This window comes from Fistularia commersonii, chromosome 36, assembly GCF_037954325.1.
Source record: "Fistularia commersonii isolate RoL2024-O1a breed Wild chromosome 36, RoL_Fcom_v1.0, whole genome shotgun sequence".
In the NCBI taxonomy this organism is placed as follows: domain Eukaryota; kingdom Metazoa; phylum Chordata; class Actinopteri; order Syngnathiformes; family Fistulariidae; genus Fistularia; species Fistularia commersonii.
Genome location: NC_141319.1, coordinates 5694925 through 5711397, shown reverse-complemented (window position 1 = coordinate 5711397; position 16473 = coordinate 5694925). Strand labels below are relative to the sequence as shown.

Sequence of the window (16473 nt, the reverse complement as noted above, 5' to 3'; positions counted from 1 at the left end):
CGAAGTCTGTTTATTCCACTGAAAACCCATGTGAACGTAGCATGGTATTTAAATAATCACACAACAACCCATGTTTATTCCTGAGAGAAAAATATAACATTGTAATGGGATGCCAAACACCCTTCTCATGGTAATATTGATCGTTTTCAAGCATATTTATAAAAATAAAAAATAAAAAATCATTGTGTTATGAGTAGATTTGTGCCGATCCTCTGAGGTGGGGAAAAAAACAATCTCAACTGGAAAATTGAAGTTTGACAGGAGGCTAATGCCGTGCTCTTGACCGAGTGTTGCACAATCCCATCGTCCATCGTAGCTCAGAAAAACCGCCTTAATTTGCAGACGCATTCTGGTCCGGATTCATGGCTCAGGAGACGGCGCGTTTCAGTCAAGTTCAGATGCATTTTCCTCACTGACTCATGCTCTCCAGGTCTTCATTTTGCAGCAGGTATCAGCTGGCATCAGGATCAAGACGGAGATCTCAAAGACGTTTCCCCGCGTTTCAGTCGCTGAGCCTTCATGACAGGTTGTGACTTAGCTATGACTCACAAAAACATCTATTTGTGGATATGATAGTTTAAACCCTAGCTTGAGCGCAATGCTCAAATCTTAAGAAGAACGTAGATGTTGGGCGATGTTTCCGCGAGCAATGAAACATCTCTCGCAGGTGAAGCGGCAGGTTAGCGAGGTAAAAGTGCAGGTGTTTCAAGACCTTCACTTGTGGACTATCAGTGTTTTTTTTTTAGCATTTTATTAGCTTTTGTGTAATAAATATCAATATCAGCGACATCCGGTCCATGTCTCAAGACTCCCGTTCTAGGAAGCTTTTAATTCTTTGGCCTTTCCAGTCTGAGGCGGAATGATGTGAACCTGGAAGGGGACGAAGAACTTCAGAAGTGCCTTGGTGTCCTCCGTGTCCAGGCTGTATTCCTGGGCGAGCTTCTCCGGCGTCCACGTCTGGGGCTGCTGCTGGTGACTGTGCAAGGCCTTCAGGGCTTCCGTGATGCTCAGTTTGCCCCTGGGGACGTCCGTCAGAGGCACCAGGCCGTACGAGCTACCCGGGAGGCTGTACTTCAGGGGCCGCCGCTCGGCCTCGCCGTCCGCCGCCACCTCCTTCGGCGCCTGTCGGAAAGGAGGTCAAACATTGCCCTGCTTCAATATGATGAATTATGTGATAAATATTGCCATTCTAAAAATATTTCAGATGAGCGAGAGGAAAAAAGGTCGCCTGTTTGACACCAATAAGATGGAAAATATAAAAACAAGTCATGACATTGCGTTCCCTCCGCCACCACTTTTCATTCGTCTTATCATCTACCTGAAAATATCTGCATTGAAATGAGGCTGGGCCTGCTGATCGCCACATTTCCCTTTTACTTTTTCCACATCTTTGATATACAGTGAAACTTTGCTACTTTGCGGTTTGGCTTTTGCGCCCTCGCTACTTCGTGGATTTTTTTTTTTTTTTTTGCAATTCAGTTCTCGCGATTTGTCATTTGAGATAATGTACAACATGGTTGAGTATTTTTCACCTTTACTGTTCCTTTATGTTGTTCATTATTATCCCCTGTGTCGTTGCTGCTGTCTATTTATTTTTAAATGTCTTGTTGTCTTCTGTCTTTCTATCTATTTTACTTATTTATTTTTTGACATAACTGTTACACTGCTGTGACAAAAGAATTTCCCCATGGGGATCAATAAAGTTTATCTTATCTTTCTTTAGCGTTTTTTTTACAGTATTTGAACTTTTTTTTTCCATGATGAAATAGCCATTATCTAGTCTAAGAAGAAAAAAAAACAGTAAAAAAATAAAGTAAAATTCAACTGAAATTCACTTTACAAAATAAATACCATATATATTATAGATGCAGAAAATATGTAAATACACTATATAATTAAATGGCATCGGGAACTCATTCCTACCGTTGTACCAAAGCAAGATCTCATACAGAATAACATTGGCTCAGTATAGATTCCTCCACACTCTTCGATGCCTCCTGAATGCCCAGCATCGACCCAAAAGTCTGCTATAGACCCCAAGCGTGCCGGGAAGATGCCGACTATTGCTGAAAAGATAAAACTTCTCAATATGTGAAAAGAAAGCAGTTGTTTACAGCATTAACCAATCTACAGGTCATTACATTAAGAAAGATGAAGCTAATATTAGGAAGAGCAAATTCAACATCGTTCAAGTTTTGGCGCAGCACAGTATTTTCAATGGTAAGTACTCTTAGAAATAATTTATTGAATATAAATATACAGTATCTTCCCATAGATAATTTCTATTTACTTTACATTTCATACCATTTTAAATGTACTCATTTACTGTACATTTTGTATTGTATTTCAATGTTTATTGTGCATTACAATTATCCAAAAGTGTCGATTCAGTGGATGGTGGGTTGGTAACAGTTTGCAGGAGGATCGTAAAGGTTTGTTGAGGTTTAATATATCTGTAAACACCGACTAAATTATCATGTCTCTACTTCGTGGGAGGTCTTGGAACGTAACTGTCGCGAAAGGGAATGTACACTCTCCCTTTGCTGTTTCATTTTTGTCCCCAAATCAATTCGCAACCTACATCCAACATATGTTCAACATTTATTGCACTTCAACTTAAAAATGCACAACCAAGATATAAAGGTCAGCCAATAGACTTCATCACACATTTCCCAGGACAACTTGTTCCGAATTGTCAAAGGTCCTGTCTGTTGGAATCACTATGCGGATCACATAAGAAAATCCCACCAGACTAAAAAAAACATGAAAAAACAAAGTATTCTTGTTGGATCAATTAAAATAAGTGATGCAGCTGCACAAATTATTGTATTTTTTTGCTTCTGTTTTTTATCTGCCCCCTTACCTTGTTTTATGTTTGATTTTTTTATTTCCAATTTTACATTCTTTATCCTCAGGATGTGTGTGTGACTACGGGACAGCCAATTGAAAAGCTGTGATTATATTTTATTGGCTCCTCCAGCACATTTCTTCTGTTGGTTTTCTAACACTTATCTAATTAAAAAAAAAAAAAAATCTGCATGGCTTTTCTGTACTGTGATTTTTTTTATTTCCCTTTTTTAAACGCGTAAATAAACCAACCTAATATTTATAATTCACCTACTGAACCAGGGGTTTTAAAGCAACACAAAATAAAAAGACACAGCAAGAAGGTGTGTGGAGTCAATATGTTCTCCACGCGTCTGCATGGGTTTCCTCCAGGTTCTCCACTTTCCTCCCACAGTCCAAGCTTCTAAACCAGCGGTCCCAAAACAGATTAGGTATGAGAAAAGATTCAGAAATGCAGGGTATTTAACCCGGTTGGTTTCATAGCCTGCTTGCTTTCTGCTTTTCACAGTGAATTTAATATGCGAGAACAGATGTAGACAGCTGTGTCTACAAGAAAGTTGATGTTCCTTGGTCTTTTTATCTGTGAAGAACTTGAAAAGGGTTGTTTGGTTATTATTCATTTCATAAATAGTGTTATTTATTTACTTAGTAATGTGATTATTTATTTTCTGATTTTTTTCCTGTCAAGATCCCAGAAATTGTTAATTTTTTGGTTATGTGTGGCTTTCTAGGAAACCTACTTGTATTGCGTCTTACTTGCACAGCAGTTTGATGGAAGGTGCTCTATAAATATATTTATCATTAATATTCTTGTTTCTTAATAAACACATGCCTGATGAATTCCTTCATTAAACAAGAGCAGAACTGTTTACAACACCAACAATCCCTTGCTGCTCACATTTTGTTTCCATTGCAGATTTTATTAAAGTAATATTTGCACACCAGATGGCACTGTTTCTCGGTATAAGCATTGTTTAAAATACACAAAGTCAATGACGTACCTGTTATTTAAATTGAGCCAAACAATGATTAGATTGGAGAAAGTGATTAACTAATAAAACAGAATTTCAAAATATTCACAGTGAAATAGATTCATTCATTATGATGATGTTTGGGAGGGAAAAAAAAAATCAGAAACAACACATTAACTGTGTTCCTCTTTATTCCCTGGTCCTAAGAACAGATTTTAAAACTGGCTTTTCAAGAAATAAACAAAAAATGTGGATTTAAGTCTCAAGCTTAAAAATACAACTTAATAGCGCTGGTTTCCAAAACAGCGGGTGAGGAAACACTGGAAAGTAGCTGAATTGGTCGGTGTAAGGCTGAGTAGCCGGATTAGGTGTTTATAATTTAACAGGATTGATACAAAAGATTGAGTGTGTGTGTGTGTGTGTGAGTGTGTGTGTGTGTTTGACCTCTTCTGCAGCTGGATCGGGATCTTTAGACTCCACATAGACGGACTTGAGGAGCGTCAGGAGAGGGTCGTTTTTCTGATGGACGGCGGTCGCGATTTTGTCGTCTGACACACACACACACACACACACACACACACACACACAAGGTTAGCTAAGAGATGCTATTACTGTTAGCCCGGCACAGAGACCCGCAGTGACCCCCGGAGGAACCCGTTACACAAGGAGGAGTACCGGGGCTTCCGGTCACCTACTTGCGGGGCTAGCGGCCCTACCGGCCGGTGTGTCTGATATGAATGTATTATAAAAAATAATAGTATGCATAAAATATCATTAGGAAATGATAAAAATGTTGTTTGACGTCTGACACACACAAACACACACGGTTGGCTAACAGATGCTATCACTGTTAGCCCGGCACAGAGACCCGCAGTGACCGCCGGAGGAACCCGTTACCGGGGCTTCCGGTCACCTACCTGCGGGGCTAGCGGTGCTACCGACCGGGACCGGCGGGTCGCCGGTGTGTCTGATATAAATAAATGATAAAACATATTGGTGTGCATGAAATATCATGAGGAAATCATAAAAATGTTGTTTGTCGTCTGACACACACAAAATTAGCTAAGAGATGCTGTCACTGTTAGCCCGGCACAGAGACCCGCAGTGACCCCCGGAGGAACCCGTTACCGGGACTTCCGGTCACCTACCTGCGGGACAAGCAGCGCTACCGGCCGGGACCGGCGGGCCGCCGGTGTGCCTGACATAAATATGTTATAAAAATAATAGTGTGGATAAAATATCATGAGGAAATCAGAAAAATGTTGTTTGTCGTCTGACAAACACAAGGTTAGGTAAGATATGCTATCACTGTTAGCCCGGCACAGAGACGAGCAGTGACCCCCGGAGGAACCCGTTACACAAGAAGAGTACCGGGGCTTCCGGTCACCTACCTGCGGGGCTAGCGGCGCTACCGGCCGGGACCGGCGGGTCGCCGGTGTGCCTGGGCGCCGCCCGCGGCTTCTCCTTGGAGATTTCCCTGTGAACCCGGTTTTCTATGTTGAAATTACGGAACACACGTCCGATTCGCGCCCCCATGTTCCCCCGCTAGCATGCATGGGACGAGCCGGGGATCAATAAAGTTTATTCAAAATACGAACTACGGCAAGCGAGAAGGGACATTTGACTGCCGAGACGCGCGAATGGAAATAAACAAAATAAACAGTGTGAAAACTCGGAATAGTGCAAGTCACGGTGACGGAGTGCAAGAATCCTGCGACTAAACGACTAAAGTTTCAACATTTCAAAATTAATCTTAGACTATAAACACTTTTATCTCTTAAGAGAACATTGTAACATTCCAAATCCCAACCGGTTGCATGCCACCTTCTGTGTGGCCTCTGTGGATAGAATATGCATTGCTATGTCAAATATTTAGATAAGATATAGGATCTTAGAACTATGATGTATAATATAATATCTTAAAAGTATATATAAACAGCTCATAAAATAAAGTGAAGACTATCATAACACATCCTAGATCCAAATGAATGAAATGTTCTTATTAAATACTGTTATAGTTAAATGTGTTGACAACAAAATCACACAAAAACGATGAATGGAAATCAAGTGGATTTTGAGTCACACTCAAAACTCAAATGTAAAAACAAACTCCAGGCTGATGCAATGTTGATAAACAATGTTGATCAACATTGCATCAGCATGATGCATCAGCATCAGCATCAACATGTCCTTAAAAACAAGTCAAAATGAATCAGTCTTGCTTCCAAAGTGGACACTTTGATTTCACAGAAGTGTGACCGACTTGGAGTTACACTACGTTGTTAAAGTGTTCCCTTTATTTGTCTGAACAGTATATTTAGGGATGTCAAGGTCATCCAGCAGGCCAGTTTCCGAAGTTTAAATGGTTGCAGAAAATTCAGCATTTTATTTTGGAAGCTTTAATGATATGACATATATTAAAAAACGGTTGGCCTGTTGAAGACACATGCTATTGTGGGAAGAGTTTTTTTTAAATGTGTCATAACATTTAAATCAGTAAATAAGTGTTGTAAAGTCTCACATTAAAAACAGAATATACAATTTTTTCATTGATTTATTTTCTATTTTTTCAAGAGTCACAGTAGATCTCGCTCTTCGCTGTAAATCAACCCATTTAATAGTAATGAAAAATACATTTGAATTCATATTTAGGTATGTAAACTTCTTCGCCATTTTTGAAATTTTGCTGCAAACGTTAGGTTTGTAACATCGTATACCTTGTGATTCTGATATATTTAAGATATTGAAAGGTCCCTGCCAGTAGTATCTTCTCTGAGAGCATTTACACAGATGACCTCCAGACGGCAGCATCGTCGCCCTGCAATCCTCCTGGCGAGGCCTCTTTTGGCAACTGAAGCCAAAAGCTTTTGGCCTCCTCCCGAACTCTGTAATTTTTTGAACGCCGATTCCAAAGACACCCTGGCCTCATTAGCGACCGAAACAAAGAAATAAGTCGTTTATCATTTCCATCCCGAGTTTTTTTTTTTCGTCCAAGCCGGACGATCCGGGTCACCCTTTTTGTCGGGATGGAGGAACAGCCATACGGGGAACATCTGGAACGGATTATCTGCTCAATCAGAACAAAACAACCCACAGCATTTTTGTGAGGAGAGTGGAGGGATACTGGTTTCACTTCACCCGGTCCGCCGTGCCGCTCCTGAGTTGGGAGCCGGTCAGAGCCGGCTTCCTTCAGCGTGGCGAGAAAAAGAGGTTTTCGAATATATGGCTCAAGAAAAGAAACGCCTGCCATTAACAAACAATGTGCCTTCAAATTATCTGTATGTTTGACACATATTGCAGTTTCCTTCCCGACTGTTTAGTGGAATAAGTATATATATGTATATTTAGAGAAAAAATTCTCACAGTTGGAGGGGATGACTATTATAGATGGAGAAAAATATACAATATATATATATAACATATGAACCCTACAAAGTAGCTTATTCACCATTTTATCGGCAGCAGTTGACGTGTTTTATTTAAAATATCATATCAGCATTCTTTCCATATACAAACTGTAACATAGAAAAAAAGCACATTTAAAAAAACAAACTTAGTATCTCTTACCTTCACTTATAAATGAAGTCCAAGCACCGCTCCTTCTGAAGAAAAGCATCGATAACTTACTTGTAGAAGTCTTCCTTATCTTTCCTCAGTTTTAGGAGTTTCTCTGTCTCAAGGGAAGTCACTGCCGATGAAGACAGTCGTCCTTGATCGGTCCTGTTCCGACTTTATGTTTTGAGTCTTTTCGGTGCCAAGAATAGCGCTCCACCGATGCTGTTTAGCTAGTTTAGCTGTTTAGAAGTTTAGCTATTTTCTCCATTTTGGAAATAAGGCCAAGCAAGATGAAAAAACAACAGGATGGCTGCACTTGAATTGCTAACTGTTTACTGTAGCTTGCTATTGCTTATTATATTATTCTGTAGCCGAGTAGTAAGAAGGATCCCTGGGATCAGCAGCGCCCCCCACCGTGAGGCACCATCACTGCGTGCCTCACCTATTGTCTCTTCACAGTCGTTTTATGATTACAAGAAACATTTTACAGTTGCTGGCGAAAAACATTATACACATCAGCTAAACTATGGAAATTTAGTTCATATATTAAATGTGACATACACAGAAACAGCAATTCAGTCTCAGTGCATAGCATGCTAGCACAGTTAGCATAATCATTGTGCGATCCATGGTGGGCTTGGCTGCTTGCTGTGTCACCGCATGTCTCTTCTTAATATTTGAACAGTAAATGGGAATTTCATTTTCAGCAATTTTGAAAAAAAAAAAATTAAAAATGGTTAAGTGGAAAATAACTTTGTAGTACAAATCACTGAATAACCATTTAATTCATTTTTTCATTTTACATTCTTTTCTTTCCATGATGACAGGTGAGGCCTGGCCTCCCTTGCCTCTACTGACAGCACGTTACTGATATAAATATATTATAAAAATAGTAATGTGCATAAAATATCATGAGGAAATCTAGCAAATGTTGACAGTTGTAATTAAAAAATAGTAAGAAATTAAAACTATAAAATTCTCATTTGGGGGGCTGACTATTATTGATGCAGAAAAATATATAAATATATAATAAAAATAATTGTGTGCACAGAGCTAAGTATGCTAAAGTTAGCATTCCAGAAAAACAACAAATTGTCCAAGAATTAAAAGCCAAACTACAATGGCGGCAGAATGTGTTCACGAAAGCCGCGTCCAAAAACACTGCAGCAGTGAAAGCTTGCTTTGTAACAGAGCAACTAGTAAACATCTTTTTTTTTCTTACATTGATGCAAATACAAATATGTAACATTTTGGATTTGAATGAGTAGTAAATTCAGAGTTATTTAACATTAAGGAGTACTTATTTATTTTACATTAGGTTACATTAGGTTATTTAGTTAGATTTATACTGTTACCGTTGCATGTGGCCCTTTGAGAGAAGGACTTTGACACCCCTGTAATATAGTATTATCTTGTTTGACTGAATATTATATATACATATAAAAGTATATATAAATATAAAGCTGAAGTATTACATCATACCGTTGATGACGTGGACTGTGTTGGCCAAATTCATATTGATTATATTTCAGAGGCCCTATGCTAATACTGGTACTGTGCTACCCCTCCGAATAAAGTTGCAAAGATAGGAAATATTAATTTTCTTGACACGTGGGAGGCAAAATATCTGTTTATTTTGGTAAAAAACAGACCTGTTTGACTTGTATGCGGAGCCAATGTGGCTCCAACCAAGGAGTAAAACATTAGACGACACGATAAAACCAAACACGTTTCACATGTTTTCACGTTCATTGAAGGATATTATTATGAGTTAATTGGTTTCTGCTTGTTTAGTTTAGTTTTACATTTAATATTTGCCTTTGGAACTATTGAACTTTAATTCAGAATGCTGCAAATAAAAAGAGGCATAAAATTTTATTTTTTATTTAAGAAACGAATGCCATTGATGTGTTTATAAATTTGAATTTTGCATGTGTGCAATATGAAGTTATATTTTGTATAGTATTAACTTTGCTTGTTCCATATCTAGTTTTTAAGCCAAACTTGATAGGATCCAAATGAAAAGGTTCACTGTTATATCTGGGGGAAGATTTTTATTTTATTTTTTTTCCAATAAATTTGAATTTTCCCAGTTTTGAATTTTGGCCCGCTGTATTTTAATTTGACACCCGTCTTCGGGTACTTTTAATTACATCATGAAAGCGTGGAATCATAAAACACCATCCATGTGTTCCAAATGTTAAACACATGACATGAACCTTCACAAGGACACATATGCATGAAAGGTATTTTATTTACAAATGTTTAAAAAAAAAAAAAAGGACCATAAAAATATATCTTGCTTTCACATATATACATTTAAATGCATTTCAAGGGGCTACTGGATTAAGACTGGACAAGAATTCAAGTTGCATTACAGTGGCTAACCTCAAGGTTTCCCGCACAAGGATCGGGATGTCGGGACTCGGACCGAAAATTGCCGACTTGCGTTCATTTTCCAGCGCAGGGCAGTAAAAAAAAAGCGGACACCTTTTTTATTTTTACTCCTTTTAGTGGGACAAGAAATCCAGTAGAGGGAGGCGTTGCCGCTACAGTCAGTGGGTCAGATAAAGAAGGGCCTCATCCACGTCAACATGGTGTTTAATGGACGGAGAATGTGTTGAAAAGAAAGAAAAACAGGGTTTGCCGAAGAGATAACATTTGGTGGCGACGTGATGATTTGCCCGAAAACGTGAAGGTGCACGCGAAGAAGCGGTCCCCGCTCGTGAATCGTCGGAAACGGCCCGTTAAATCCACCGAAGCGGGGATCCAGTCTTTCACCTGGTAGTTTCTTGGCTCCCTGAAAGCCTTCTGGGACGACTCAGGAAAATGATATTCTAGAAGCGCAAACACATCGGGCAGCCGTGCTACAGGCGACGTCAGCTCGCTAACTTCCTGTCTGACCATAGCGCCGTCCTGGTTTCGAAACACCGTTGGACACAGCGTGTGAAGGAACTGCACACTCTTCACTTGAGCGCAAAAAAAAAAAAAATGCAATACTACTGAAACGAAGGCGTGATTCCACTGGAAAACCTTTGGGCATCGACGCTCGTGTTTGTGAAAGGGTGAATTTCACTTCACGTGTATTTCTATAAAAGCAATGCAACAAAAGAGGCGAAGGATGTCGTGACCTTCCGAATGGACCGCTGATATCATGGGCAGTTTGGCGAGTCAAACATTGGATTTAACTCTTTCGTTGTCTTGCGGGTCAAAAGTGACCCGCTACCGTGTTTAGCTGTAGAAAAAACACCTTCACCTATTTTTTTCCCCAACTTGAAATTTTATGACTTTTCCTAAAGGGACCCCATCATTAGAAAAAGTGATATACTTCTTTTTTGTTTATGTTTCCATGTGGGCTGTACACCACTGGGGTACAAAGATTGTCTTATGGGTCATTTTTGACCCATAAGACAAGGGGAGTAAATACAATATTAAGATCGCACGAGGGTTAAGTAGACAAAAGGTTGTTTTCTCCCTATTTTGGTTTTGGTCCTCCACGGCAAGACGGGACCCGTCACATTTTATCACCGCGCTTCCCCATCCGGTGCGTTTAACCTGAACTGAACTTCTTGTCCTGAGGCCAGGAAAGGAAACAATTGTTGGATGCAGTGTGTATATGTGTGTGTGTGTGTGTGTTTGGGGGTGGGGTGGGGTCATAATTCATTAAAGCGCAGTACATTATGTTACACAACCAAAAAAACGAGATTAAAAACTGGATTGAGTTGATGTTTAAGTAAGAGCTGAAGCTCACTTAGCATTGACCCACACACACACACACACACACACACACACACACACACCAGTGATTCAAGGCACTAACTGGACTGTCTTGAGCAACTGGGGAGAGTTCAGTGTCATGCCTGAGGACACTTGGGCACAAAGACAGGAAAAGACGCAGATCGAATCGCCAAGCCGACCCTTCGGTAGCCGATTGGAGGCGACGGCCACTTGCCGGAAAGATACCGGTTGCTGCTGTGGACGTTAGCGATATACTAGCGGGGCTACGGCTACCAGTAGCCGATCGATCTGTTTTTAGAAGTGCAAGTGAACCCAGCAACAATATCACCGCTTGTTTTGGTTTTGTCTTCCTTTGTGTGAGCAGGAGCCACACACACACACAAACACACATACGCACACACACCTGCTGGCCACGACCAGTGTACCGACTGCTTCTAATAAAGCGTTTACATTCCGTGCCTGCACAGCTAAAACACGCTAACATGCATCCTCACCTCCGAGAGACGCGTATTTGGACGACAGCTGACAGATTTTTGAAGTCTCGGGCTTCGGCTCTTTAAGTTAGTGAAAAAGCACGCGTCGAATAAAACCCGGTTAACTGTCCGAGATGTTTATTTCCAAATGATATGCTAATAAAAGCATAGCGAGAATGAGACAGAGCTAGCAGAAGGGTGCGTTGCTCATCAGAGGCAACGGTTGACGAAATAGCTTGTTTGGGTGAACCGGCCCAATTATTTGTTTATGCCGACTGGAGATAGATGACAAAAAAAAAGGCGCTAAATGGTGGAGACAATCGAGTCAGACGAGCAGGGATGGTTTCCCGCAGTCTTTCCTTCAGTATCAACTTTAGAAATGAAGAGGCCCCCGGCCAAAAATGACTCCGCGCCCTTCCAAATCTAAAATCCTGGCGTGGCACCCGCTCCACAGGAAATTGCACTCACACCCCGAGTCTACCTCCAGCTCATCCGGTTGAGGGCTCAGCACAGTGTGTTATGTGTTCGCTCGCAGTGTTACATTGGCGAGTTTGTGCGTACCGATCGGCAAGTTCGGCATTTCAAAAGACAAACTTGTCTGTGTTTGTTTCCCCAAAACAGCTTCCCCGATTGCACCGTCCCCACCTTCTCAGAAGACGCGGCAGATTTAGGCCGACCGATTGCCGCTCCGCGAGCCGTCGGACAATGCTAGCACTGCGTGTGAGAGCACGAGGAGTAGAGGTACAGTAAGATGAAGCAGTCGATGAGGAGGACAGTGTAGAAGCAGCGCTTGGTGTGCAAGCTCCTGCCCCTCCGGAAGCGGGTCAGCAAGACGGCCAGCAGCAGGAAGAAGGTGGCCGTGTTGAGCAGGAGGAAGAGTCTGATGTAGGAGGCCGTGCCGGACAGGCCTTCGCTTCCGGCGGTGGCCACCATGTTGACCTCCTTGAATTTACGGCCCTTCACGAAGCCCCCCTTTCGGTACTTGCGACCGTCCGGGTAGTCCATGAAGGCCCGCGAGTCCGCGTCGCCTTCCTCGGGACTGTCCTCATAGACGCGCTTCGAAGTCCTCTGCCTCTCCTTCTTTTCGCTCAACTCGATCTGCGCGAAAATGTCCGGCAGGCTCTCGGAGAGCTTCTCGGCGAAGTTGACCCTCTTTCCCGTCTTACCCTTGGCCTGCTTCTCGGACATGGTGAACATCTTCTCGATGGCCTCCTCGGTCTTCTTCTTGTCGGAGAACTGGAGGAGGCGTTCGGCGGTCTTACGGAAGGTCGCCGTATTGAGGACCTTCCCGAGGATATGTCTCTCCATATGCTGGAAGACCGGCTTGACGTGCTGGAGGTTATCCTCCATCACGTTGAGGTACTCCTCCACTTCCTCCACCGACGTGTCGACCGTAGCCGCCTCCTTCTCGAAGACTATCTTCTTCTGGTCCTGCAGCACCATGGCGAACAGAGGCTTGCTTGTGACCTCTGCTGTCAAAAGGTAGATGGTGTAGGTGTGGTCCTTGGTCGCCAGATAAATGTCCACTCTCTGGTCGTCGCCACGCAGGCTGAAACTCTCCACCTTCACACCTGGCCCGAAGAAAATATAGGCCATCCGGGTGTAGGGGTACCTCAGTGGCATCGTGACGTTGACGTAGTTGGAGCCGTTGTAGGGGTACCCTCGGGGGTAGGTCCAGTAACCCACCGTCCCTCGATTACTGGAGCCCGTGTCATCCATCCAGAACATCTGATACTTGTCGTCATTGTGAGACACGAACGCCCCGTGGACGCCATCTATTTTGGTACTCGCGAAGGGTAGATCCGTGTTGTGAAAGAAGGCACTCATGGCCCTGGTGGGGCTGTCCTCGTCCAGGTGGATGTGGTCCACCAGGAGCAGGAGCTGTGGATGGAGCAGGATGAGGTTCCTCTGAAAGTTTCTGATCTTCAGCTCCGAGGTGTAAGCTGAGCTTCCCTCCCCGCGGATGAAGACCATCCCTTGTCTCTCCATGGCGGCTTCCACTCGTCCCTGAGCGTCAGCCGCCAGTCCCGCCTTGTACTTCAACCACTTGGAGTCGCAGGCCTCCGTCACCTGGCCGACCCACGGCCTGAAGCAGCTCCCGCTGAGGTCGGAGCCGAACAAAACCCCGTTGTTCAGCAAAGTGTATTTGGGTCCGTACAGCGTCTCGGTGATGAACGGGACACCGTTGGGCGTGAAGGTAAAGGTGTTCTGATCGGGATGCTCGTGTCCGGCGTTGAAGTTCCTCCAACCCCGGATCCATTCTTGGTACTTGTTCTTGTGAACGATGTCGAAAATGGCCCTTCCCCCAAGCTTCCCGGATTTGAAGGACAGGAAGGAGCGGTTGGTTTCCACCGGTAAGGTGCTCCCGTAGGTCACTACGCCCCAGTCCTCGAAGTGATGGAGACGGGATGTTCCGAAATCCGACGGAGGCTTGGGTGCGAGGCCAGGGTCGTACCTGTGGAACACCAAAACAGAAATTAGGACGAGGGCTCGAGGTATTCAACACTTCAATTGTGATGACACACGGCCAAAATCTTTGCGTACACCTGTTTTTTGACACCTTCGAGTAAAATAAGAAACTCACGCTTTCAGGTTCAAGCCTATCACCAGTGAACAGAATGTGGAAATATTATTTACAGAGGACCAAAAATGGTACGTAATGGCATTTAAATTTAACATGATGAAAAATTGCGTTCACATATCTATTTTCTGTGCTTTTCATTCTGCACACAGACGGCACACAGTGGGCAGGAGGCAGAGTTTAACCTGGACGAGTCACCCGGCAATCGTATGTCCACATACTGTAGAGGAATATCCAATCCTTCACACCTTCAGACAATTTAGTCTTCAATGGACAGTCTGCTGACAGTTTTTGGACTTCTTTCAGCAAAAAGAGAACCCCAACAACTTCATATCTGCTGCCTCTGGCTCTCCTTTGAGTCTTTTCCTCAACCACACAGCCGGTCTCTCCACTCTCTCTACAACTTACTGGATTTTCCGCACTATAAGGCGCACTGGATTATAAGGCGCACCTTCAATGAATGGCCTATTTAAAAAAAAATATTCACATATAAGGCGCGCTGCATTATAAGGCGCACAGAATAGAAGCTACAGTGGTGGCTGGGGTTGAGTTATGCATCCACCAAATGGACACTGCGCTAAAGGGAATGTCAACAAAACAGTCAGATAAGTCAGTCAAACTTTATTAATAGAATACAAACCAACGTTCTGATAATGTTCTGTTCACTCCCAAAACAAGTTAGTCCATTCACAATACGGTACCGTACGTACCTGTAGCTCTTACCCGTATTTGTGCCCCCTTCGTTGAAAACATTTCCAACTCCGTTTGTCACAGTTCAAAGCGTTTCATAACACAAAAGCACCAAGAAGGAGCGCCTCTAAAGTCATTGTTCATGTCGCTAGCTAGCGCTGTTGCCTTCATTGGAACAGTGACTGTAGAGACGCTTCTACTGGCTGCTCAACAACCCACTGCTCAAGTTTGTCCTCCAACTGCAGCCATCTCGCTTTGTTCCCTCGGAAACTTTTCAGTCTTTACTGGGCACAGGTCATCTTGTCGCTTCCTCCACTTCTGCACCATTTATTCATTAATGTTGAATTCTCTGGCTGCTGCTTTATTCCCGTGTTCTACTGCGTGACTGATCACCTTGAGTTTAAACTCTGCGTCGTAAGCGCGTCTCTTGAAAGGTGCCATTTCGGGGTCTTTATCCACACACAAGCGGTGGGACTGGAATTCCCCTTTACCGCTTTTACTGTTGCCCCTTCGGCAATGCGCACACACACACACACACACACACACACACACAAAAACGGAAATGAAAATGCACGCTTCACGCAGTCATATATCCCAGCATGCACCGCGCGCTACTGCTTCTACGGGAGAAAATGGAGTCGGCGGCTGTTTTCCGTCGTTGCGAGACCTCTTGCGGATCAATAATTTTAATTCCTCTTCCCTCAGCCGCAGGGAATCTTCAATCTTTGCAGTTACAGTTAACAGTTAGGACAATTCATATTTCATTGTATTTCTTATTCTTCCTCCTTTCTACAATTATCTATTATCTGTTATGCTTTTTACTTGAAACTCTGGCACAACAATTTCCTTCGGGATAAATAAAGTTGTTCTCATCTCATTTCTCATCATCATCTCAATATTGATCCTTGTATAAGGCGCACTGGATTATAAGGCGCACTGTCGGTTTTTGAGAATATAGTGCAGAAAATACGGTATATATATCTTTTTCATCACATTCCCTGACATTTTTCTCCACCCGTTCCTTCTGGACTGCTGACCTTAAGCACACAAAATCCTTCACCTTGCTACTGCAAACCTTCATCCCTCTCCCTTCAAGGTCATACCTCCACCTCTCTGGATGTTCCTCCACCTGCTCCCTGCTCTCGCAACGGATCACAACGTCATCCGCAAACATCGGCGATTCCTGTCTATCCATTGCAAGGATCATGCTGTGTGGAAAAGAAACCATCGAATATCCATCCATCCATCCATCCATCCATCCATCCATCCCTCCATCCCTCTGCAATATATCCTGGGTTGGGTAACGAGGACAGCAGCTTCAGCAAAGAGGCCCGAACCTCCCGTTTCCCAGATCTTCTGGGGGAATCCCGAGTCGTTCCCAGGCCGGCCGAGAGACCGAGTCTTTCAAGCGTGACCTCGGTCCTCCCCGGGTCGTCCTTCCGGTGAGATAAACATTAAATATTTTTTCTACAAAAAGGACTCTGAAGACATTATCCAAATATACATAAAGAAAAACTCATGATGAGAAATTGTCGGTTGATTTCAAGTCACATGGGAAGTAGCCCATCGTTTATGATACCATGATAGCAGTATCATAAACTTGAGTTATCGGCTAAGC

The 16473-nt window shown here is 42.9% G+C and overlaps 2 protein-coding genes across 4 annotated transcripts in view; both read right to left on the bottom strand.

Annotated features, from left to right (window-relative positions):
- Positions 1-9: 9 nt before the first annotated feature.
- On the bottom strand, positions 10-5398 carry ndufaf4 (NADH:ubiquinone oxidoreductase complex assembly factor 4). Its single transcript, XM_086142985.1, has 3 exons — positions 5210-5398; positions 4263-4366; positions 10-1122 (listed from the first exon to the last, which is right to left on the bottom strand). Exons 1-3 carry the CDS (start codon positions 5352-5354, stop codon positions 817-819), a joined length of 555 nt encoding a protein of 184 aa, XP_085999111.1. The 5' UTR covers positions 5355-5398; the 3' UTR covers positions 10-816.
- A 4211-nt stretch (positions 5399-9609) lies between these two features.
- Positions 9610-16473, bottom strand: part of dse (dermatan sulfate epimerase) — a 35376-nt gene continuing 28512 nt past the window's right edge. For all 3 annotated transcript variants that reach the window (XM_086142982.1, XM_086142983.1, XM_086142984.1), the window contains one exon: positions 9610-14039. In XM_086142982.1, the coding sequence (XP_085999108.1) occupies positions 12293-14039 (1747 nt within the window). In that variant the 3' untranslated portion in view covers positions 9610-12292. The remainder of the gene's footprint in view (positions 14040-16473) is intronic.

Coding starts and splice junctions, on each gene's coding strand:
- ndufaf4 (XM_086142985.1), bottom strand. CDS start 5,354: ATGGGGGCGCGAATCGGACGTGTGTTCCGTAATTTCAACATAGAAAAC. Junction 4,367..5,209: donor TAGCGCCGCTAGCCCCGCAG/GTAGGTGACCGG, acceptor TGTGTGTGTCAG/ACGACAAAATCGCGACCGCC. Junction 1,123..4,262: donor CCGATCCAGCTGCAGAAGAG/GTCAAACACACA, acceptor CCTTTCCGACAG/GCGCCGAAGGAGGTGGCGGC.